This window comes from Phacochoerus africanus, chromosome 9 (assembly GCF_016906955.1).
Source record: "Phacochoerus africanus isolate WHEZ1 chromosome 9, ROS_Pafr_v1, whole genome shotgun sequence".
NCBI classification, from domain to species: domain Eukaryota; kingdom Metazoa; phylum Chordata; class Mammalia; order Artiodactyla; family Suidae; genus Phacochoerus; species Phacochoerus africanus.
The window spans coordinates 100352582-100375587 of record NC_062552.1 but is presented as its reverse complement, the minus strand read 5'-3'; the positions used below and the strand labels follow the sequence as shown (position 1 = coordinate 100375587).

At 56.9% G+C, this 23006-nt stretch overlaps 1 protein-coding gene across 1 annotated transcript in view; it reads left to right on the top strand.

The window, feature by feature from the left end:
- The window catches only part of LTBP2 (latent transforming growth factor beta binding protein 2), a 108343-nt gene that overhangs the window by 79955 nt on the left and 5382 nt on the right, over window positions 1-23006 (top strand). Inside the window, 18 exon segments of the mRNA XM_047794530.1 lie at window positions 430-543; window positions 2874-3002; window positions 3655-3783; window positions 8334-8453; window positions 13825-13944; window positions 14973-15095; window positions 15300-15425; window positions 15812-15937; window positions 16767-16889; window positions 16987-17112; window positions 17481-17603; window positions 18697-18822; window positions 19373-19516; window positions 20704-20895; window positions 21016-21099; window positions 22050-22178; window positions 22506-22643; window positions 22737-22904. Of these exon segments, the coding sequence (XP_047650486.1) occupies window positions 430-543; window positions 2874-3002; window positions 3655-3783; window positions 8334-8453; window positions 13825-13944; window positions 14973-15095; window positions 15300-15425; window positions 15812-15937; window positions 16767-16889; window positions 16987-17112; window positions 17481-17603; window positions 18697-18822; window positions 19373-19516; window positions 20704-20895; window positions 21016-21099; window positions 22050-22178; window positions 22506-22643; window positions 22737-22904 (2340 nt within the window).

Genomic DNA, 23006 nt, shown 5'->3' with positions numbered 1-23006 from the left:
CTGCCTCGCTGCCTAAGGCAGATGAGGTGCTAGGGTTTGTGGCAGAGCTCTGCAAACTGTAAAGCGCTTTGCAGACGAAGGAGAATGCTGAAGCGGGAATCAGGAGATGCAGGCTTCCGCTGTGTCTCCAAAAAGCTAGCGGCCTTGGGCGAGGGGCCGTTTCTGTAAGCCTCTGTCTCCGTGCCTGCGAAGTAGGGGGTGAGATGGGATGTGCTCCGAGCCCCGTGAGGACTCTTAGAGGCTCGGACTCTGTTTGCAGCAAGGTCAAGTTTCAGGAGACTGGGAGGCAGAGGGGCTGACCTGCCCTAGGCCCCACCCTGTGTTCTAGCCAGGATGGCAGAGTCGGGGGAAGGGCACTGTGTCTCTGGAGGGACCGGAAGCCAGCAGCCAAGGGGCAGTGGCCCTCCCCCCTCCCCTTCCCCCCCCCAGGAGATGCCATAGGAAGACCAACGCCATCACTGCCTGCACGGGGGATCCCGGAGGCCCAGGAAGAAGAGCAAGTGACCGCCCCCACGGATGTGCTGGTGACCCCGGCCCCCCCAGGTACCTGCAGCCTACCCCTTGAGGTGTGCTGGCAGAGCACAGGGTCCAGTTACTCCTGCTGGGCTCAGCACCCCTGTTCCTCCCACAAGAGCACAAGGCGCCCCGAGGAAGTGGAGGAGTCCCATCCAGAAGGCGGTCAAGCCAAGGCGGGAGAAAGAGAGGGGACGCTTGGAGGGGGGTCACGGGGAGGCCTTCCAGGGGAATCCAGGGGGCCCTCTCAAGCAACGGGAACACGGGGGGCCTCCGGTAGCCTGGCTCCTCCAGGCCATTGACCCTGAATCGGCCGAGTGCCCTGGCAGTGGGTAGCCTTCTGCCCACAGGGACGGCTGGCTTTCACGAAGGAAAATGGTTCTATTTCTCGAAGTTGTGTCACTGCCCGGGAGCCTATGTTCCCCACTCTGGCTGTGGTGGTGAGGGGAGTGGTGTGGGGAGATCACTGGCAAAGCCACCTTGCTCTGGAATGTGCCCTCCTCAAAGGCTCCTTGTCTGGGGACTTGGCTCGGGAGAAGCAGGGCCAGTGTTGCTGCAGCTGCTCCCTGCTCACCAGCGTGCTCAGTGTGTCCCCATGAGTGTCCTCAGGGCCTTGCTGCTCGTAATCTCACAGACTCAGGCCCCCTTGGGGTGAGGGGTGTTTCCAGATCTCCTCCAGCACAGTGAGAGCCCCTGCAGGCTGGCAGAACAGCCTAGAGAGTGTGGGTGGGGCTGGGGTGGGGGTGGCCTTCCCAGGGCGTCCCTGCTGCCCTGTCCCAGGACCCCTCTTCTCTGGGCTCAGGGCACTGCCCCAAGGAGTGTCCTAGGACCCTGTGCTCCACAGGCAAGATGAGCTGGGGTGAGGAGCTCAGCTAGGGGTTTAGCTATGTGGGCACAGAATCCCGCCACGACGACAGCCTATATCGCCTGATGGCCCGTCCCCCTCCTTGCTGTCCTCCACCCCACCCCTCTGGGAGGACACGTCGAACCTGGCTGGAGGGAGTTCCCGTCATGGCTCAGCAGAAACAACCCCAACTAGTATCCGCGAAGATGCCAGTTCAATCCCTGGCCTCGCTCAGTGGGTTAAAGGTCTGGCGTTGCCGTGGGCTGTGGTGCAGGTCACAGATGCGGCTCGGATCTATCTGGTGTTGCTGTGGCTGTGGTGTAGGCCGGCAGCTGTAGCTCCAATTCAACCCCTAGTCTGGGAACTTCCCTAGGCCACGGGTGCGGCCCTAAAAAGACAATAAATAAATAGAACCTGGCCGGAGGTCCTCATATGTGCCCAGACGGACACAAACATGGAGGGCCAAGGACAGGGTAGCCTCTCAAACAGGCCAGCGTGCACGTTCAATTCAGTCCAGTTTAGCAAAGCCTGTCGAGGCCTGCTGTGCACAATACAGGCCACGTCCCGACCCATGCCTGTGGGTCTCCGGGGTTTCCTTAGTGCCGTGGGGCAGCGGCAGGCACCTGGGTGTGTGGGCTTCCAACTGAGACCTGGAGGGAAAGCTACCTCGCTCCTGCAGTCAGTCATGTGTGCATTCGGCATGCTCTAAGCGCCAGTGACTATTCCAGCACAAAGGACACAGTTCAGAAGAGCTATATTCTCTGTCTTCTATGCAGTCTCAGCCCTGAGTCCTGGTGAGACTCGCAACTGCTGGTGAATTCAGTATCCATCTCTCATCTTTCCCTCCATCACCACCCCCGCAAGGCTGTCCTTGTTGGGTTCATCTGTTACCTTCTCTCCCACCCCATCCGTCTGCCATCTTGCTTCCTTTCTGAGCAAGCTGTGTGGTGTTACTGAGAGAGCTCTGATCACACCCCCACCACCCATGACCCCCTGGCTTACAGGCCTGTCTCAATGTGACATCCAAGGCCCTGCTCGTTTGGCCCCCGCCCACCTCTCCCCTCTTCTCCTGGCAGTTCTCCCAGGACCCTACTCACCAGATCTGCCTTTCTGTCTAGGGAAAACTCTTCCGGAGTTGCCAGGGAAGGGCAGCACCCGCTGTGGGTGCAGGCTGGCTCTGTATTCAGGGTGAGGTCCGCCTGGAGGCCTCAGCAGGGGGGCCCTTTTCTGGGACATGGGACTCAGGTCACTGGAACCCATCAGGTCTAGGTCAGAGGGATGGATGCACTACTGCAAGCCCCATCCTGGTAGGACTCAGTGTCCTGGCAGGAGGTGCCTTGGAATTTTATATAGGACCAGGCTCTACATGGATGTGGGAGGGCCCAGCTAAGGCCGGGGTGAGGCTTCGGTGGGTCCTCTGAGGCCCTGTGTGCCCTGCCCCACACTCCTCCCACTCCATTCCACTGCCTTTGCCCATCTGCAGCCTGCCATGACCTCTGCTTTGTTCTGTCCACAGACATTGACAGATGTGCCACTGGAGCCACCAACATCTGTGGCCCTGGAACCTGTGTGAACCTCCCCGATGGATACAAATGCATCTGCAGCCCCGGCTACCGGCTGCACCCCAGCCAGGCCTACTGCACCGGTACGCTCACAGGCAGCCCCACCCGGTGGCTGGGTTGGGCGGGGGAAGGGCTGGAGGACAGTCCAGAGTCTAGGCAGCTGAAGGTCCCAGCAGGGCTGTGTGATTGATGGGTCAGGAAGCATAGGCCCTGTGGACAAGGCTAACCTTGACGTCAGGGAGCACCGTCTGATGAGTCTCCAGGACTCTGGGGGGAGCGGGAAGCCCTTCCAACTGGTACTGGGAGCCCTCAGCTCTGAGATCAGCCCACCCCTCAAACTGGCCATCCTGCTGCCCATAGGCAGACTGAAGCCTGCCCTTGAAAATGTCTTCACCACGGCCACCCCTGGGCTAGAGGTTTGGAGACACAACAAATAAATCATCCAGTGTGGGCCTGACCCACTCCCCCAGTATTTTTATACAGGAGAGACACATCCACTGCGCCTTGAAGGAGAAACAAAGTGATCACAGGGCCACTGGGAGGGAGAGGGACATGGGGCGGGGAGGAGGTGCGGGTTCTTGAATGAGCCCAATGGACCGACCTCATGGCTCCCAACCACAGAGATTTTTCATCTCCCAGCCTCCTTGGGTCCCTTATCCCCTCCTTGCCCCACAGCACCACCAGCCCTTAGCAGGGCAGGTTGCCACGCCCACCTCCCCACCTCTCTCTGCTCAGATGACAATGAGTGTCTGAGGGACCCCTGCAAGGGAAGAGGGCGCTGTGTCAACCGCGTGGGCTCCTATTCCTGCTTCTGCTACCCTGGCTACACGCTGGCCACCTCGGGGGCCACACAGGAATGCCAAGGTAAGCCGAGCCGCCCTTGCCCCTGGGACGGGCACAGGACCCCACAGGTAGGGTTGGGGTGGAAGGGAATCCAGGCATTTGCAGCACCCAGGCACAGCACTGCAGTGTGGGAAGTGCAGGGGCCCTGGGAACTGAGACCAGGGCTCTGAGACCCCTGAGACCAGGGCTCTGAGGTACAAATCTGAAAGACAGCAACACTCACGAATGCTCCAAGGAAGCTGGAGCCAAGAGGGTGAGGGGGTCGGGGGACATGGCTGGAGAGGAAGACAAAAAGCCAGGTTCCAAAATTCTCAGTGACAAGGAGCTTCTTTACTATCAGATAAGGGTGACCCAGGGACTCTGGGCAGCCTGGGGAGCAGGCATGCCTTTGCAAGAGGAGCGTGGGTCCTCAGCTGCTCAGAGACACCTGCAAGGCTTTCAGCCTGGGGCTGCTGCATAAAGATGCTTCCAACAAAGACCCTTTAAACTGCAGCATTTATCCTGCGCACAAAACACTCCACACGCTTTTTAAATGAATGAGTTTGCGGAGACTAGAATGCAGAGCTTTCCAAGCAGCACCGTAAGAGTCACAACCCAGCTGGAATCCTTCCCCTGGAGAGTGGCACTGCTGTTCTTGGGGCTCACATTGCTGGTTCTGGCCCGGGCACTGGGTGAGCTCTAGCTAGGCTGCTGCCCTGAGTAAGGCGGGAGGGGTGGTGCTGTGGGATGAGGAGGCGACTGGCTCTTTACAGAAGAATGGGGGAAGGTTTCCCAAAGAGGTGTCAGAATAATAGCTACCATTTAACGAGCACGCCTCTTATGCCAGCCCCGTCCTAACCCCTTTATGTGGTGAGGCTCATCATCCCAACTCCATGCAGTAGAAATCCTCACCCCCATTGTATAGTTTAGCAAACTGAGGCTCGGAGAGGTGAATGGAAACACTTAGGAACAATCACACCTCATGCAGGGGAACTGGGAACAGAATTAAAGTCATCCTGGCCCCAAAGCCTGGTTTGCTTCTAACTGCCTCCCTACGGTGAAGCGATGGAGGGATCAGAGGGTATTTCGTGGAAAGGGAGCCATTTCAGCAGAGAGCAGAGCAATGCACAAGCCTGGCGGCCCCTGAGAGTAATGATAAATCCAGTGTGTCTGGAGCCCGGGGTATGTGGAGGAAGTGGCAGGAGCCAATGCCAGTTTGCAAAGTGTCTTGAGCGCCAGGCTGAAGTGCTTGGCCGCCGTCCCGCAGACAGTGGCAGCCAGCAGAGGTTTGTAAGCAGAGGGTAGCGATGCGGTCGGCTGGCTTTTGGGGAGGTGACTCAGGCAGCAGTGCTCTGAACAGGCTGGAGTTGGCGAGGGCAGAAGCTGGGGGCAAGGAAGGGGCTTCTCTGGGCTTCGGAGGCTTGGCAAGTATTACGGGCCAGAAGCACTGCTCCCTGCAGGTCTAGCCCGCAGTGCTGGCCTGGGTCAGGCAGTGGCCGCTGCAGGGAAGGGTGTCACCGGGGCTGGCGCCAGACAAGGGGTTCTGCTGCATGCCAGCCTGGGTGTCCCGATGTCTCTGCCGGCCCCGGAGCTTGGGAGGGGGCAGGAAGCTCAAGGTCAGCTGTCAGAGCTTCTCCCAATGGGGGCTTGGCTGCTGAGGGATGGGGACTCATCCAGGACAACATCTACTCTCTGAGTTTTGCTGCTTTCTAAATAACAATATCTCCATCTTGTGTGTGTGCTTGTCTTTTTGTCTTTTTAGGGCCACACCCGTGGCATACGGAGGTTCCCAGGCTAGGGGTCCAATCGGAGCTGTTGCTGCCAGCTTACGCTAGAGCCACAGCAACACCAGATCCGACCTGTGTCGGCCACCTACACCATAGCTCACAGCAACGCTGGATCTTTAACCCACTGACCAAGGCCATGGATCGAACCCACAACCTCATGGTCCCTAGTCAGATTCGTTTCTGCTGCGCCACGATGGGAACTCCAATATCTCCTTATTTTAAAATTTACTTTATTTTTATTTGTAAATTATTTCTTTAATTTATATAATCAATATAAAGTATTCCAATTCTAGAATTGGAATTAAATACAAGCAATTGACTAATATAAATTATTTGGATATTAAATATTTAAAATAACATTTGCTTTACTCGTCAGTATGAGCATCTCTTTGTATATTAGCCTTTGGGTTTCTTTCTCCAGAAAGTGCTCGTTGCTGTCTTTTGCTCAGTTTACCAGTGACTGTTGCTGTTTTTCTTGGGGCTCGTTAGGCATTCCTTATATATTCCAGATACCTGGGTTTAGACATTACACCTCTTCCATTCTGTCCTCTGCCCTTTGACCTTATCCACCTGTCCTTCTTTTAATAGAAATATTTAATTCTGATGTATTTAAATTTACCTTTTTGCCTTATTTTTTATGCTTTGGGAGTTTTATTAAGAAGTTCACCCCCATCCTTAAGTCACAAAGATATTCTCTTATAGCTTCTTTCCTTAAAGTTACAGTTTTCCTTTCATGACATGTTTTAATCCATCTGGAGTCCATCTTTTTTCTTTCAATTTTTTTTTTTTTAAATGGCCACCTGCAGCATAGTGAGGCTCCCAGGCTATGGGTCTCATCGGAGCTGCAACTGTCAGCCTACCCCACAGCCACAGCAACGCGGGATCCAAGCCGCATCTGCAACCTACCCCACAGCTCACGGCAACACCAGATTCCTAACCCACTGAGTGAGGCCAGGGGTCAAACCTGAGTCCTCATGGATGCTAATGGGGCTTGTAACCTGCTGAGCCACGACAGGAACTCCCAAAGTCCATCTTTGTGTGTGTATTAAGATCCAGGTTTTTTCCCACTTCCGTTTCATTTTTCTCTGTGGAGCAAGGCAGTTTTCCCAGCCTCATCTCTCAGGCAGTCACCCCAGCCCCATCGGTTCGTGGGCCTGTTATCAAGTTCCCTTTTTCTCTTCCATTGGGATGAGAGCTTCTCAAAGGGAGGACCAGTTCTTTAAGAACTGCCTGGAGTGCCATTAAAATGCAGATTCCCGGGCCCTTCCCATAATGCTGGGTCAGAATCTCTGGACATGGGCCGGGGAATGTACATTGCCTACCTTCTGCCCGTGACCCCACGGGGCACTAAAGTGTCCTGAAGTCTTGCTCAGCTGAAAACACTGTCTGTAAACAAGGGCTTGTTATTCTGTTCAAATACTTATGGGGATTCTGTGGTAGGACACTAAGATGATAAAAGTGGTGAGAGAAACGCATTTGCGGAGTTCCCGTCGTGGCGCAGTGGTTAACAAATCCGACTAGGGACCATGAGGTTGCGGGTTCGGTCCCTGCCCTTGCTCAGTGGGTTAAGGATCCGGCGTTGCCGTGAGCTGTGGTATAGGTTGCAGACGCGGCTCAGATCCCGCGTTGCTGTGGCTCTGGCGTAGGCCAGTGGCTACAGCTCGATTCGACCCCTAGCCTGGGAACTTCCATATGCCGCAGGAGTGGCCCAAAGAAATAGCAAAAAGACAAAAATAAAATAAAATAAACGCATTTGCTCCAGGGGATGATGCCTAAGGCACCCCTGGGAAGGGCCATAAGGGTTGGGAGGAGAGAGCAGCCTCACTGACAGCTAAGGCCACAGCCCAGCTGGTGGGTGGGAAGCCCTTCCAGGCAAGGGAATAGCATGTGCAGAAGCTCCGAAGAAGGTTCTGTGCGGCTGAGGTGGGGAGGCGTGTGAGAGGCAGGAGCCAAGGGGAGAGAACCAGGCAGGGGGCCAGAGCCCGAACCATCTTACCTGTGAGACTGAGGAGCTTGGATTTTATGGAGTAGGTTTTGGTTTTTGTTTGTTTGGGTTTTTTTTTTGTTTTTGTTTTTGTTTTACTTTTTAGGGCTACACCTGCAGCATATGGAAGTTCCCAGGCTAGGGATCAAATTGGAGCTACAGCTGCCAGCCTACACCACAGCCACAATAACATGGGATCTGAGCCACATCTGCAACCTACACCACAGCTCACGGCAACACTGGATTCCTAACCCACTGAATGAGGCCAGGGATCAAACCTGAGGCCTCATGGATACTAGTCAGATTTGTTTCCACTGAGCCACAACGGGAACTCCCTGGAGTAGGTTTAATACTGGAATAAAGAGGAGTTCCTGTCACGGCTCAGTGGTTAACAAATCCGACTAGGAACCATGAGGTTGCGGGCTCGATCCCTGGCCTTTCTCAGTGGGTTAAGGATCCAGCATTGCCATGAGCTGTGGTGTAGGCCATGGACGCAGCTCGGATCCCGTGTTGCTATGGCTCTGGCATAGGCCGGTGGCTACAGCTCTGATTCGACCCCTAGCCTGGGAACCTCCATATGCCGCGAGAGCGGCCCAAGAAATGGCAAAAAGACAAAAAAAAAAAAAGAAAGAAAGAAAAAAAGACCAGCCCTTGCATCGGGTGAGGAGACAGCTGTGAGGGTCCCCATGGGTCCCCAGAGCAGCCCCCCTAGGAGAAAGGAACTCTGGATGGGTGGCCTTGGCGGGGATGGCCTCTAAAGGGATGTCCCAGGACCCCCTGCAGGGCTGGCCCCAACTCAAGACTTTTCTGTGTGTTCACAGACATAGACGAGTGTGAACAGCCAGGGGTGTGCAGCGGGGGGCGGTGCACCAACACAGTGGGTTCCTACCACTGCGAGTGTGACCAGGGCTACATCATGGTCAGGAAGGGACATTGCCAAGGTAAGGAATGGGGTGTTCCTCCGCCATCTCCTGGTCCCTCCCCATGCACTGCTAACCACCAGCTCCCCTTCCAGCTAATCCCTTGATGCCAAGCCCACTCCTGTGCACAGAGAGAACTGCCTGGGGATCCCGGAGCCCTTCTGTCTCCTCAGTGAGATTTTGGCATCCTGTCCGCCCTGGCAGCAGGGGCACACAGTAACTTCATGTACATGGGATCCCAGGAACAGCCCCCCATGTACTGCTGCCGCCCACCTTGAGTCACACAGCAGAGGGAGAGTCCGTCTACCTGGGAGGTACTGGGGGCTTCGGGCTTGGCCTGCTTGCTGAAGCTGGTTAGGCTGTGAGCTCCTCGAAACTGGACCATATCCTTAGATGACCTCATATGGACACCTGACAAATGCCCATGTGTTGGACACCGCAACAAATGCCAGTTGAATAGATGAATGAATGAGACCTCATCCCAGCCCCCTTTCCCAGGCCCTGCCACAAGGTGGTGGTGACAGTGCCAACTGATGTCCTCACAGACTGGCTTGAGCCTGCCACTGTCATGCCAGCTCCTGGCAACCCTGCCACTTCCACCTTCTGCCAGGCTGGGGTGTCAGATGCTTATAAGAGGCCTGGGTCAAGTGCTCCCAAGACTGGCTGGGACAGGAATGGGGGAGGGTAAGTCACAGCTCCCTCTGGAAAGAAGTTCTGCCCTGGATCCAAAGTGGCCCAGTGCCTGCCGGTCTCCAGGTTCCCCGGGGGCAGGACTTGCCTAAGATGCAGAGAGTCCTGGAGCTAAGGGATGAGCTTGTGTGTCTAGTGAAGGGAGATCCCCCTTCCCAAATCCACCTCCATGGAGGCAGAGTCCAGAGCCCTGGCAGGTCTTGGCAAAAGGGGAGAAGTCGCTAGACGTGTAGGACAGACCCTCCCTGTCTGCCCCCCCTACCCTGGCGTGTCACCTTCCTCTCTCAATGCCTCCCCCCTTTCAACTCGGGCTACTCATGATCCAAGCCAGAAGCTACCCCCTTTGTCCTCATTAGCATGCTGGGGATGACAGCCAGGCACTTTGGGGAATAAGGGAGAGCGAAGGGAATTAGCATTTGATGGGTGCCTGCTCTGTGCCAGGTGTCTGCTAGGGACTTGAGAGTCTCAAAAAGCATCATTAACTCGACATTAGATTTTATTAAAAAGTAAAGCAATGAGTTCTCTCGTGGTCCAGCAGGTTAAGGATCCAGCATAGCCACTGCAGCGGCTTGGATTGCTGCTGTGCCGCAGGTTCAGTCCCTGGCTTGGGAACCCTCCCCCACAAAAAAAGTAAAGCAAAACTAAAGGAAATGAACTAGGAACATACCAGAATATTAAAAAGATCGGATTTATACTAACCAGTCCTCATTGAGGGCACAGGCTCTGGCAGAGACAGGCCTGGGTTTGGCTCTTGTCTCCATGTCTGAACATGGAAGCCGTCGTGCCCTCTCAGAGGCTCTTGTGGGGCCTGAGTGAACCACCACGTACACACGCACATGCAGCCCCCCGTGGCCGGTGGTGGCACTTCTCTCTGAGGGCCTATTCTCGCTCAGGTTGCATCTCGCCCACGCCCAAGTCTGTGCCGCTAAAGCGTCCCCTTCCCTTCCAGAGAACAGGTTCCAGACACGCACCTCGGTTGGGGGGTCAGGCCGAGTTCCTGGCCCAGGGCAGATTCCCAAGTCTGCTGAAAGAAAGACTGATGCAGCCTGCACCCTTTTCCAGGTTTCCGTCCGTAACCACAGACCCGGCCCATCACCCCGGGAGCCCAGTCAATTTCCTCTCCCTCTTTCTTCTTCCTCCAACTAAGAAACCACTCTCTCCACTTAAACGCAGAGTCTCTGCTGAAAGGCCCGAGCGGTCTGGACAGCAGCCCATCTAAAGTCTCGATGGCATGTCCGTTGTACCAGGACTCTGGGTTCCCACCGAAAGGGGTTAGCTGCCCCTGCAGACTGTCCCCCACCCACGTCCAAGGTCACCTGAGCTTCTGACCCCTGACTGAACACCCTCCCCACCCTGTGCTGTCATAGGGAACAGAGGCAGCGCCCTTGCCTTTCCTCCTGCAGAGGCTGCAGTGGGATTAGAGAAGCTCCAGGATCCCCCCACCCTGCCCACCCCCCGTACAGACACAGGCCGGCAAGCTGGTCCCAGGGTGACTGTTTCCACAGGTCTTCCGGGGCCATTCCAGCAGCCTCATACCAAGAGGATGTGAAGGTTTAGTTGGGCACATGGTCTCATTCTTCAGTTGGCAAACATTTGTTGAGCACCAGCTGTGTTCCAGCCATGAGCTAGGAGTAGAGCAATAAAAAAGACGGATAGCCCCTGCCCCCAACAAGCAGGGTAAACTCTACCCAAACATGCCATACTCTTATTTTTTTTTAAGTGCTGCTTTTTTTTCCCCCCTTTTTAGGGCTGCACCTGCGGCATACAGAAGTTCCCAGGTTAGGAGTTGAAGCTCTAGCCGCTAGCCTACCCCAGAGCCACAGCAATGCCATATCTGGGCCACATCTGCGACCTACACCACAGCTTGCAGCAACACAGGATCCTTAACCCACTGAACAAGGCCAGAAATTGAACTCGCATCCTTATGGATACTAGTTGGTTCACAACCTGGGAGCCACAATAGGAACTCCCCATAATCTTAGACTAAAATCTAAACCCTAGGCTAGGCAGAAAAATCTGGCTCCAGTCCAGGTACCAAGAGGTTGGTGGAATAGCCTCAGGATATCTGGTGACATGAGAGCCTGTGCTTTTAACATGGAACCCACTTCACCCAGAATCTTTATCTGGCTACTTTAGTTGGCTTGGCTAGTGGCTCTGGCTCAGGTGGAGACTGGGGGCTCCTTTGACCCTCTGCCCTCCCTCTCTCACTTGCCGACAGACTGCTCATGCATGATCACTGCTGGCTGGGGCTCTGGTCTGAGGAAGGTGGCAGTGCTGTGTCAGGATAGGCCAGGTTATGCTGCATTAACAACCAACCCCAATCTTAGTGACTTAGAACACTGCCAATTTGATATCTGACTAAGGCCACAAGTCCATCATGGGTCAGCTGGGTCCTGCCCCACATTTCCTCACCCTGGAACCAGGCTAAAGGATCAGCCAGCATCTTTAAGGTGGCTGGTATTCACGGACAAAAGAAAGAGCACTCTGCAGGGTTGCACCCAAATACAGGCTTGGGTCCATAAATTACACACGTCATTTCTATTCATAGCTATTGGCCAGCACTAGTCCCCTGGCTCCACCCAAGTGCAAGGGACCAGGAGGCACAAGCCCACCGTGGCCCAGAAAGTGGAGAGCTGCAATCTCTAGAGACAGCATTCACCCCACAAGTCCCCTGATGCCTGGCGTGAGAGAGCTGAGGCAGCCCCTCCACAGAGGTGCCCAGAACTTTTGGACCCTCCTTGCCACACTGCCTGCTCCCTGCAGGAGAAGTCCAAAGACTCCATTTTTTTTCTCAGTCTGGCCTTAGAGGAAGATCCTCACCTCTTCCTCCTTCTCTTCCTCCCCGAGTCTCAAATCCCTGAAGCAGGGGTTGTATGCCATTCCCAGTGGCTTTGCCCATCTTCCTTCTGGTACCTCAGCCAAGGCCAGCAGGCCACGGTGCTGGTCAAACCTGGTGGTCCTAGAACCTTCATTCTCTCCCACCTGCCTCATTCCCTGCCTCTCTGTCTTTACAGGGACCCTTCGGGTAGTTTAGCTGGGTATCATCACAACCCGAGTGGCTCTTGACAGCCCTCGTTCCAGAGATGAGCCTTATCTCGATGTCCCCAAGATTGCCTGAGAGCTCTGGGTGTCTCCTTGCCTGTAGCATCAGAATAACCACCTGCCCCGGGATGTCTTCCTCTTTTGGACCCTCCGGGTGAAGTTTTAGCCTTGAGAGGTAGCCGGTTCCCTGGGACAGAGGGCTTTGCTGTGCCCAGTCTTCTGTAGACCAAACCTCCTCAGAGGAGATTCATCTTCACCCTCCACTTCCAGGCCCCTGCTCTGTTCCATAAAGCCAACCGCTGGCTTGAGTCTTTTGTAGCAAGCTTGTGTTCTGACCCTTAGCCCTGCCTCCTGTCTTTCCTCCCGGGGTGCCGAGTAGGTTCTCCTCCTGGGCAGCAGGGCCTCTGAATCTGCATGAACTGGTGGACTTCCTGGAGTTCCCATTGTGGTTCAGTGGGTTAAGAACCCAACTAGTATCCATGAGGACCCGGGTTCAATCCCTGGCCCTGTTCAATGGGTTAAGGATCCAGCATTGGCATCGCCTTGAGCGGTGGTGTAGGTCACAGACATGGCTCGGATCCCACATTGCTGTGGCTGTGGTGTAGGCTGGCAGCCGTAGCTCCAATTAGACCCCCTAGCCTGGGAACCTCCGTATGCCGCAGGTGTGGCCCTAAAAAGCAAAAACAATGATAAAGAAATAGAGCTGGTGGACTTGCTGCAGGAGAATGACAAGTCCCGGTGTAGGGAGGATAAATCCTCCTGTTGCCTACGGAGCTCTGTCCATCAGGGGTCATGAGTGGTGACTGGGAGCCCGGACACGGGGCTGGAGGAGCATAACGACCTCCTGCGGGCCGCACACAGAGTTCAGTCCCCAGGTCCCAACCTCTCTAACTCAGCCCAGGCTGCCGGGCACTTTGGGAGAGGGACTCCCCTATATGCCAGGTCACATGCGGAAGCAGGCTCTTCCTCCCGCTCCTTGTGGTCACTCCCCAGGCTCCTCTCCCACCATGAGTCACTTCTTCCCCTGCTTGTCCGGCTCAGCCTCATCCTTTCTGGCTGACTGTCCTGGCTCTCATCAGAGTGGGTGCCAGGGCACCACATGGTTCTCAGGAGGGAGAAAAGTCTCCTCTCCAACAGAGAAGAGCCCAGCCTCCACCCCTCACTCAAGGCTGACCTTGGCCCCAGCTGAGATCAGGGGCCTTCCTGGCCACATCTCCTGGGGCGGGCAAGCCCATTTTGCCTTCGTTGCCCAGCTATGATCTATTCTGGGGCCGCTGGGGCCTGCTGTGCCAAGTACGTCCAATCCAGTTGTTGTCACCACTTGTCAGGGAGCAAGGGAGATACGCAGGCCCTTTGCAACAGTCCAGCTCGTGAAGCTGAGCACCCTTCCCTCCCTTATCCAGGGGGAGCACAGCCTCCCACACAGCGGAATCTCCCTTTCAAAGTTCTTCCATTTCTCTTTTGTCCAGGACAGTGGGTGGGAGGCAGAGCTGGGAACACAAGACACCATTCATTTTTTCCTAGTTTTCGTCTGTACGGAAACTGACATCCCTCCTTCTCCCAGACCAAGAAGGGTGGAGTCAAGCCTTTGCTTCTTCACACTTCACCCAATGTGCTGAGGTTCCCCGAGGTGACCAGGGGTGGGGCGGCTATTTTGCAGATATCAACGAATGCCGTCACCCCGGCACCTGCCCCGATGGGCGATGCGTCAACTCCCCCGGCTCCTACACTTGCCTGCCCTGCGAGGAGGGCTACAGGGGCCAGAGCGGCAGCTGCGTAGGTGAGGGCGGCCGGCCAAGGCCCTGGGAGGGCTGCTTGGCCCGGGGACCCTGGCTGAGCCCACACATAGGGAGGGGACGAGGTGGGCAGAGGGAAGTGGCTTGGCGGCTATTGTCCTCCATGAGCCAGCTGGGCCCCCGGATGACGCTGGGTACCAGATGGGTGTGCTTCAGTTACTGGTGCTCTGCCCTCTGAATCAGCTAGGGTGGGGACCCCTTTGGCTCCTTGGCCATCTCTGCCCAGGAGCTACGGTCCAAGGCCCCAGAATGTTCTGTAGCTGGATCCTGGGAAGTAGAGCGAGGGGCCCAGCAGCTTTGGAGGAGGCCGACGCTGGTGGTGGTTCCCAGGGAGGAGGTGTCCTCTGCTCTTCAGCATCTCAAGCGCAGTGTCTAAACGGCAATGCCTGGCTGAACAGTGAGGGCAGCCTGTCAGCTGTAGAAGGCGCTCTTTCCCCTCAGCCCCCGCAGGAAGACGGCCCAGGGTTCAGAATGCCGGGAGGGACTGAGTCGTGAATAGATGCTTTGAGGCGCGGGAGAGGGCAGGCATTTCCCAGGCCCTTGAGACTGTCCCTCAGCCGCCCAGGCAAAACTTGGCCTCTCTCTGCATTCCCCACTCACCTCCTGAAGCTGGTTGGTGGGCTAGGAACATGGGCTCAAACCAGTTTGGTTGGCAGGTAGGAGAGCAGAGAGGTTCAGACCCCCTATACGGTGACTCGGGGGTCTTGGACACTTGATCCAGGTGTCCTCAGATGGCAAGCCAGTCCCAGGGCCAGGGGACCTGGCCCCCTTTTCTAGGATATATGCGGGGTGCTCTGTGTCACTCGATAGAGCTGAAGTGAGCTCGGGGGGGTGGGGTAGGAGGGGCACTCTGCCTCGGTAGCAAGAAGGACCTCATGTCCTTCCCGGGGTGCTCATGGCCCCTCTGAATGCTGATTCCCTGGCCTTGTTATTGAGATGTTCTCTGCCTGACGACGGAGGCTGCGTGAGGGGAGGGGAGGCCAGGCTGCCGTCTTGGACTTCTCTCCTGCAGATGTGAACGAGTGTCTGACCCCTGGGGTCTGCGCCCATGGGACGTGCCTCAACCTGGAGGGCTCCTTCAGATGCTCTTGCGAGCCCGGCTATGAGGTCACCTCAGACGAGAAGGGCTGCCAAGGTACAGAGGTCCGAGGCACCCTTTGTCCACAGCAAAGCAGCCTGCAGCTCCTTCCCTTTGGCCCCACATCCCTAAGCCTGCTGACCCAACGCATCGCTGCCAAGACCCATCCTCTTCCCCCACCCCCGGCCCCCGCCAGCCTCTGGCCCAGCCTGGCACATCTATCCTGCAGAACCCCACCCAGAGCTCAATGGCCTGTTTCAGATGTTGACGAGTGTGCCAGCCGGGCCTCGTGCCCCACGGGCCTCTGCCTCAACACCGAAGGCTCCTTCACCTGCTCGGCCTGCGAGAGTGGGTACTGGGTGAACGAGGATGGCACTGCCTGTGAAGGTAACCCTGGGGAAGGGGGTGGCAGGGGGGCCCCGAGAACACAGGTCTTCCTACCTCCCAAAGACACTCCATTTGTCCCACGGCTTGCTGCTGATGCTGCGGGTCTCCAGGCTGGGTTAGAGGACCCTATGAATGCTCTGGGCCCCAAGGAGAGCGCCCCTTGTCACCACCCATGAGGACAGGAAGGAAAGGGAGTCACAGAGACGGGTGGATGGCAGAGCTGCCCAGGAGCTGAGCTCTGAAGGCTCACAGCCTGCCTTCCCCAGGGCCCCGCAGAGAGTCCGACAAGCTCAGAGAGGGAGCCAGAGGCGTGGGGTGGTCCCTGCCTCAGCAGGTGGAGGGAGGCCTCCCGGGCCCCCGGGTGACTGGCTGGCTGTCTGCCCCAGACCTAGATGAGTGTGCCTTTCCGGGAGTCTGCCCCTCGGGAGTCTGCACCAACACTGCCGGCTCCTTCTCCTGCAGGGACTGCGAGGAGGGCTACCGGCCCAGCGCCCTGGGCCACACCTGTGAGGGTGAGAGGCCCCCGTGGGGGAGAAGAGCACAGACGAGACGCAGGAGACTGACCCACCACCCTTAGAGAAGGGGGTTCGCCTCAGATGGTGCCTAGCTGGGGACACCATGCTCACCCCTCCCCCAACGGCAGAGGGAAAGGGGACAGCGGACCTGGGTCTAGGGGCCAGTGAGCCACTGGATCACAAGCTTCAGCGTGTGTCAGAACCACTGGGGGAGTCTGTTCCACCTGCAGCTTCCCGGGCCCTGTCCCAGACCTGCTAAATGAGCCTTTGCTGGGGGGACCTTGGGATCTGTCATCTAACAAGCTTCCCTAGGTCCCTTGTAAGGGTGGGTGCTGGGGCTTTATTCTGAAAAATCTAAGCCTGTATCAGGCGATCTGTAGGCTACCTGAAGAATCAAGTTTCTGTTACCTTCTCAGGTTCTCCACATCTGTTTCTTTGGCTGATTTCTCATGTGCCTTCCCATTGCTTCTCAGTAAAATCTGAGCCATCTCAGCCATGACGAGGGCAGTGGGGTGTGGCCACCCTAGACCAGGGCTGCTGGGAGAAGCCAAGTGTCCCCAAGGTGGGCACTGTGTGGGCAGCCGGAGAAGCCCAGCCAGAGGTGGGGGGAGGCTGCTGGGCTGGGGCAGCAGCAGAGGGAGCCGCAGTCATCCTGCTCCCCATCCCCCCTTGCCAGCTTCTCCAGTTGTTCCGCTTTACCAGCGGATGATGTCCCTATGGGCCCAGCCCTTCAGGCAGGTGACAGGCCCCCTGGAGACCCCCTTGGCCCTTCCTGCCCTTGGGAGGTGCTGCCATTGGCTGCCATCCTACCTGTGTGACCCTGCAGATGTGGATGAGTGTGCAGACCCCCAGAGCAGGTGCCTGGGAGGCGAGTGCAAGAACACGGCCGGCTCCTACCAGTGCCTCTGTCCCCAGGGCTTCCAGCTGACCAATGGCTCCGTGTGTGAGGGTGAGTGGCTCAGGTCTTCCCTCCGGGGACGGGGGCAGAGTGTGTGGGGAGGGGGGAACATTCCTGGGAGACCCCACGGCCCACCTTCTCCCTGCAGACGTGGACGAGTGTGTGGGAGAAGAGTACTGCGCGCCGCGGGGCGAGTGCCTCAACAGCCACGGCTCCTTCTTCTGTCTCTGCGCCCCGGGCTTTGCCAGCGCAGACGGGGGCACCAGCTGCAAGGGTGAGCATCCAGCAGCAGGGGGCGCTAGAGGCCACGTCTAGAGTAAATAAAATGCTCGCGGGCCCCACCCGGGATGGGAAGATGGGGAGGACGAGTGAGGAGATGGGAACCACGTGCCAGGGAGGGACTCAGGCTTCCTCCAGGGCCTCTCGTGAGGACTGCGGCGGGTGCCTTCAGAACTGAGCGTCGCTCTTCTCCCCTTGACCGAGCCTGACCGAGTTCCAGCCTGGCCCCTGGCTTCCAGCTCTGGACTCTTGCTTGGATCTTCTGCCCTGTTCTCCTCCAAGCCACTCCCTGGCCCTCGTCTGGGCTGCTCGGGGTCCCCGGGGACCCATGTCTGGGTCTGCTGATCAATGTCTCTATTCTAGATGTGGACGAGTGTGCAGTCACTGATCGGTGTCTCAGGGGGCAGTGTGTCAACACCGAGGGGTCCTTCAACTGCCTGTGCGAGACTGGCTTCCAGCCCTCCCCAGAGAGCGAGGAGTGTGTGGGTAAGGGCTTGGGGTGGGGGGAGCAGACAGGGCCCGGCCCCACATCTGCCACCTCTGCCCTGCCTGCTCTTCAGCTCCCTGGGACCAAGAACTGCAGCTTCCAGGAAGCAGAGCATTTTCAAAGATAAATCGTTCAACGGATCATGCATTTATTGAGACTCTGCTGACTCAGGGACAGTCTCAGTATGACAAAATTGAAGACAATCAGGTCCTTGTGCTAGCAGAACACGCAATCTAGTTTTTAAAGCCAGCTCGATGCAGTAGACATTTATTAAACACCATCTGGGCTCAATGTCTTTTGCTGGGGCAAAGGGACAGTTATGGACAATCCTAAAACTGAGCAAGGGAGACAGGAGTGAAGACACCTCTCCCTAAGACACTTTGGAGGTTTTACATGAAGAGAAATAGAAAGTGCTCTGCCACAGAGAGAGGGGAGTGGGAGAAGCAGTGTCAGCGGAGGCTGGGAGCTCAGTGCTTTCCTCAGCAGCAGAGAGCTCTCCTCCCAGACACTCAGCCCTCCTGGGCCAGGAGAAATGACCCTGAACTTGCTATTTTGAGGTTGAGATCTGCACAGTAATTTGGAACAGATCAAGGACCCCAGAGCTTGTGGGACATGGCCTTGCAATGCCAGAGAGGTGGGGTCAGAGCAGTGGCTTGGCCACTTGCGTCCCTTCCCACGGCTCTGGGGACAGACATTGATGAGTGTGAGGACTCCGGAGACTCGGAATGTGGGGCCTGGAGGTGTGAGAACAGCCCTGGCTCCCACCGCTGAGTCCTGGGCTGCCAGCCTGGCTTCCACGTGGCCCCTGAGGGAGACGGCATTGGTGAGGAGGGAGGTGGAGCCAGCGCCAGAGGGCTGAGGACACCTGTTTTTCATGTATCCGGCTAGACACTATTTCCAGCTGTTTGAGTTTGTATATTCTCCACACAGCAGCGCTTACCCAAACATTGAAGAGGAATGCTAATGTTATCGTTCTCTTGTCCTGGGTTCATAAGTTGGTTTTCAGAGCTCTTGGTGTTAGTAGCCCGAATAAGTAAGTATTCCCAGCAAATAGAGCGCACACCCTGCACTGCAGCCTCCCCTGTCCCACAGATATAGATGAGTGCGCCAACGACACCGTGTGTGGGAGCCATGGATACTGCGACAACACTGAGGGCTCCTTCCGCTGCCTCTGTGACCAGGGCTTCGAGACTTCGGCCTCTGGCTGGGACTGCGTTGGTGAGCAGCCAGTGGGCTAGCCAGGCGTTGAGCCAAGGAAGGGAAGGCTCTTAACCCCATCTAGACAGAGCTTGACTTTCCTGGATAGAGGGGCCCTAGAACCCTCCTCCTGAAATATTCGTGGTCACTGGGCTCCAAAGTAGGTCCTCTTGGGGGGGCAAAGAAAGGAGATTTCGGTGCCAACCTCCAGGGCAGCATGGCCGGGCTGGTAAGGGCCACGAGGCCATGTTCTACCAGCAGGGGGAGCAAGCGCACCACTGACGGTGCCGCTCTTCTCCAGAGACCTGGGGGTCTCAAGAGGCACATTTGGGGAAGGGCAGAGGGAGGAACCCTTCCTCTTTGTCCATTTGATGACCCTTTTTGCCACCTGTCTCCTTCCTCTCCCTTCCCGCGGCCTCTGTTCATCTGTTCCTCCTTCCTGCTCTTCCCCCAAGGCCCAGCCTCTTTCTTTGGGGGGATGAGAGGGGGGTCCTGCCCGCTGGGCTAGAGGCCAGGGCAGGGGTCTGGGCTGCCTCTGTGCCGCCCACCAGCCTGTCCTCCTGCCTGGCAGATGTGAACGAGTGTGAGCTCATGCTGGCGGTGTGCGGGACGGCGCTCTGCGAGAACGTGGAGGGCTCCTTCCTGTGCCTCTGCGCCAACGACTTGGAGGAGTATGATGCTCAGGAGGGGCACTGCCGCCCACGGTTGGCTGGAGGTGAGCCCCATACCCCCATCCGTCGTTAGGCACCACCACCCTACGGCTTAAAAGCACTTCCACTGCTCCAGCTCTTGAGAGGGCTCCTGGGCCGAGACCGGGCAGGGTGGGCAGGGGTGCAGCTCAGGAATGGCATGCAGAGGGGAGAGGAGCCTGAGAGTTTGGGCAAATGTCAAGACAAGAGGAGTCTGCTCCAGGCAGGGAATTTCCAGGAGGTTGCAGGGCTGCAACAACCCTTCGGGAGGCTCAAGAAACTCCAGTGCCAATTTAGGGGGGTCCCAGGGAATCTCAGATTGCACCTTGGGGGGACCCTCAATCCAATCCCTTGGGTGAGTGAGTCCTTGAAGCTGAGCTACACTTGACTTTCCCCTTCTTATCCCGCCCTGGACTGCTGGGTTCAGCCTCAGTCCAGGCTGGACTAGGACTCAACCGGGCTTCTCTGCTCAGGGGCAAAGCAAGGACGACCTAGAACAAGGAAGAGTGGGAGGGGCTGGAGTACAGTGTGCAGCAGAGGAATGGGTGGAGGACAGTTCGTATGGCATCCCAGGGACTGGGGACACCCTGCTGTGGTGGAGGAAGGTAGGGGGTGTACCCTGGAAAGAGCAGGGAATCTGGTCCCGGAGGAACTGGGGTCACCTCCCTGCTGTGCCACTAGGTGGCTGCGATAATTCACCTAGCTTCTCTAAAAAAAGAGAAGCCTCTTCTATAAAAGAGAACTAGTGATGCTAATACCCACCTGATAAGGTTGTTGAGCGCATCAAGTGGGATAATATAGGAAAGCATTTTATACACTGTCAAGTGCTGAATAAACGTTAAATTTCTATTTATTTTTTAAATTTATTTATTTTGTCTTTTTGGCTTTTCTTGAGCTGCTCCTGTGGCATATGGAGGTTCCCAGGCTAGGGGTCCAATCGGAGCTATAGCCACCGGCCTACACCACAGCCATAGCAACGCAGGATCCGAGCCTCGTCTGCGACCTACACCACAGCTCATGGCAACGCCGGATCCTTAACCCACTGAGCAAGGCCAGGGATCGAACTCGCAGCGTCATGGTTCCTAGTCAGATTCGTTAACCACTGCGCCATGTTGGGAACTCCTAAATGTTAAATTTTTAAAATAAATCCAAAGGTTAGGGTGCCCCACGGGGCCATGAACAGACAATACTAAGGGGCATCTATGACACCTAGGTCAGAGTATCCCTGAGGCCTCGCCAGGGGACCGCTCCCCAGTCCCCATCCGCATGGAATGCTACTCTGGGCAGAAGGGCCAGCCGCCCTGCTCCAGCCTTCTGGGCCGGAACACCACACAGGCTGAGTGCTGCTGCACCCAGGGCACTGGCTGGGGAGATGCCTGTGACCTCTGCCCAGCTGAGGACTCAGGTAAGGCCCCTCAAGCATCCCATATCCTCTCAGGATCATTTCTACAGGGTGACACTGAAAACAGGTGGGGTTGGGGGTGGGCAGAGCCCTCTCTCTAAGCTTGGATGCCTCCCTGCACAGTTGAATTCAGCGAGATCTGCCCTAGTGGGAAAGGCTACGTCCCTGTGGAAGGAGCCTGGATGTTTGGACAGACCACGTACACAGGTAGCCTCCCTACAGACCCTCCTCCCCACATGCCCCCACTCATTTCAGTGAGCCCAGCCTGATCCTCCCGGAAGCTCTGCGCATAGCCCCAGCCTCTCAGGTTGCTTCCAACATTCTTGTCCCAGGGCTGCAGATTTTTAGCTGGAAGTTCTGACCTGAGCTCCTCCTGGAATGTCCACCCAAGCCCACCTCAGTTTCTCTGCTCCCCCAAGGCTGAACCCTCCGGAACAAACTAGGATGCCTTGACTAACCCAGTCACAGGGCACAGGGTCAGAAGCCAGAGCAGCCGCTGATCTCCCTGGCCCCAACTTACAAAACCAGGAACTTTGGGGAATTCACATTCAGAGAGAGTGATTCATGTGTGGGCTCATTCCTGGAACTGGAAAAGGAAATCATAGAAACAGAAGTAGTTCCCCTTGAGTGCTTGCTATGTGCCAAGCATTATTTTAAGTACCCTATGTGTAGTAACTTTTTTTTTGTCTTTTTAGGGCCGTACCCACGGCATATGGAGGTTCCCAGGCTAGAGGTTGAATCAGAGCTGCAGCTGCTGGCCTACACCCCAGCCACAGCAATGCAGGATCCAAGCCACATCTGTGACCTACACCACAGCTCACAGCAATGCTGGATCCTTAACCCACTGAACGAGGCCCGGGATTGAACCTGCATCCTCATGGACGCTAATCAGATTCATTTCCGCCGAGCCACAATGGGAAAGAACTCCTGTATTAACCTTTTAATTCCCATAACAACTCTAAGCGGTTACATGGTAGTACCTATTCTTTTCGAGGTGGGAAACTGAGGCAAGGAGAACTTAACTTGCCCAAAGTCATCTAACTAGAAAGTGGCAAGACAGGCTTCAAACCCAGTAAGCCTGGCTTTGGAGCCCCTGGTCCTGAGAACCACAATAGTGCTTCTGGCCGTCCCCTCCCCTGAGCTCTGCCCTCCCGCAGATGCTGACGAGTGTGTGATGTTCGGGCCTGCTCTCTGCCGGAATGGCCGCTGCCTCAACACAGTGCCCGGCTACATCTGCCTGTGCAATCCCGGCTACCACTACGACGCCAGCCGCCACAAGTGTGAGGGTGAGGACACGCGCCCCCATCCCCGCCCCGGGGCCCACAGCTGAGGGCTCACCCGCTCCTGCCGGCCAGCCCAGTGCTTGCTGGGAGCTCCCCTTCCTGGGGAAGATGCCCGCTGCAGCAGGCAGGTCTGCAGTGGGGGGCACTCAGGGGCTTCAGGGATTGTGCAAGGGGACCTACTGGGAAGGTGTCCCTGGGGAGACTGGGCCGCGGCTGGGGTCGGGGTGGGGAGCAGGGTGTACCTCCTCATTATCAGCTACAAGAAAACTGCCTCCCCTGACGTCTTCCTTGGCACTGCCCCCACACTCCTTCCATCTTCCTGCCACCCAGATCACGACGAGTGCCAGGACATGGCGTGTGAGAATGGCGAGTGTGTGAACACAGAGGGCTCCTTCCACTGCTTCTGCAGCCCTCCCCTCACCCTGGACCTCAGCCAGCAGCGCTGCGTGAACAGCACCAGTGGCCTGGGTCAGTGGGCCGGGAGGGGGTGGGGGCAGGGGCCGCAGTGGGGGTGGACCTGGGCTGGCGGGGCTCACAGGCCTCTGTGCTCTGTGCCACCAGAGGACCTGCCTGACCACGACATCCACACGGACATCTGTTGGAAAAAAGTCACCAATTATGTGTGCAGCCACCCCCTGCACGGGCGCCGCACCACCTACACGGAGTGCTGCTGCCAGGATGGCGAGGCCTGGAGCCAGCAGTGCGCGCTGTGTCCCCCCAGGAGCTCTGGTGAGCTGGGGGGGCGGGGAGGGGTAGATGCCCGCAGGGCTGGGCCCGGCCCAGGGGTTGTCCCTGAAGGGCAGGCCACAGCCTTGTCTTCCGTCCCTGTTG